This window comes from Myotis daubentonii, chromosome 3 (assembly GCF_963259705.1).
Source record: "Myotis daubentonii chromosome 3, mMyoDau2.1, whole genome shotgun sequence".
Lineage (NCBI taxonomy): Eukaryota > Metazoa > Chordata > Mammalia > Chiroptera > Vespertilionidae > Myotis > Myotis daubentonii.
Window position 1 is genome coordinate 149,636,609 of NC_081842.1, and position 1,387 is coordinate 149,637,995.

General features: G+C 51.0%; 1 protein-coding gene across 1 annotated transcript; it reads left to right on the plus strand.

Annotated features, from left to right (window-relative positions):
- The first annotated feature begins 457 nt into the window (after window positions 1-457).
- LOC132230794 (ferritin heavy chain-like) lies at window positions 458-1,178 on the plus strand. Its single transcript, XM_059688798.1, has one exon. It carries the CDS (start codon window positions 475-477, stop codon window positions 1,021-1,023), a length of 549 nt encoding a protein of 182 aa, XP_059544781.1. The 5' UTR covers window positions 458-474; the 3' UTR covers window positions 1,024-1,178.
- Window positions 1,179-1,387: the final 209 nt, after the last annotated feature.

Sequence of the window (1,387 nt, forward strand, 5' to 3'; positions counted from 1 at the left end):
TTGTGTCCCGGTGGAATGGGTGAAAAAAGTGAAGAAATTAAGCAAATTTAAAAATGGGGGCTGGGTGAAAAAGTGAAGAAATTAAGCAAATTAAAAAACCAAAACCATAGGCACAGACAACAGTGATTACCAGAGGGAAAGAGAGGTGAGGGGAGGTAGAAGAGGATAAAGGGGAGATAAATGGTGATGGAAGGAGACTTGACTTGGGGGGGTGAACACACAATACAATATACAGATGATGTGTTACAGAATTGTACACCTTAAACCTATACAATTTTTTAACCAGTCATGCCAATAAATTCAATACAAATTTTTTTAAAAAATTGACAGTCTCCGCGGAGAGCGGCCCAGGTTTCCTGCTTCAACAGTGCTTGGACGGAACCCGCCGCCACCGCCTCCACCTCCGCCTCCTCCTCGCAGCGCCCCGGACCCCGACCACCCAAGGCCCCCCGCCTGCGCTCCAGCGCCGCCGCCATGTCCACCGCGCCCGCCTCGCAGGTGCGCCAGAACTACCACCAGGACTCGGAGGCCACCATCAACCGCCAGATCAACCTGGAGCTGTACGCGTCCTACGTCTACCTGTCCGTGTCTTACTACTTTGACCGCGGCGATGTGGCTTTGAAGAACTTTGCCAAATACTTCCTTCACCAATCGCACGAGGAGAGGGAGCACGCGGAGAAGCTGATGAAGCTGCAGAACCAGCGCGGCGGCCGCATCTTCCTCCAGGACATCAAGAAACCAGGCCGCGACCACTGGGAGAACGGGCTGAACGCAATGGAGTGTGCGCTGCACTTGGAAAAAAGTGTGAATCAGTCACTACTGGACTTGCACAAACTGGCCACTGAGAAAAATGACCCTCATTTGTGTGACTTCATTGAGACGCACTACCTGAATGAGCAGGTGAAATCCATCAAAGAACTGGGCGACCACGTCACCAACTTGCGCAGGTTGGGGGCCCCTGAAGCGGGGATGGCCGAGCACCTCTTTGACAAGCACACCCTGGGGGACAGCGATGAGAGCTAAGCCTTGGCTGCTTCCCGTGGCCTCGGGGAGACTTCCTGGTCCCCCAAGCAGTACTGCATGTTGGCGCGACCTTTACCTTTTCTATAACTTGTACCAGATCATCCACTCATGTCTGTCATTTGTACCGTTCCTTCCAATAAAGTAATTTGGTACCCCCCCCCCAAAAAAATAAATAAATAAATAAATAAATAAAGCTTCGTTTTCTGGTATATGCAAGTGAGTGTGTGCCAAGGAAACTCCTTGTGCAACTATTTTACAACTGCCATTGCCAAAAGAAATTGGGGCAGGAGTCCCCTGCGTTTTGGGAAATGTGGCCTTATGTGAGCTTTCTCTGGGCTCAGCACACCTCCTCGCTGTACGTGCT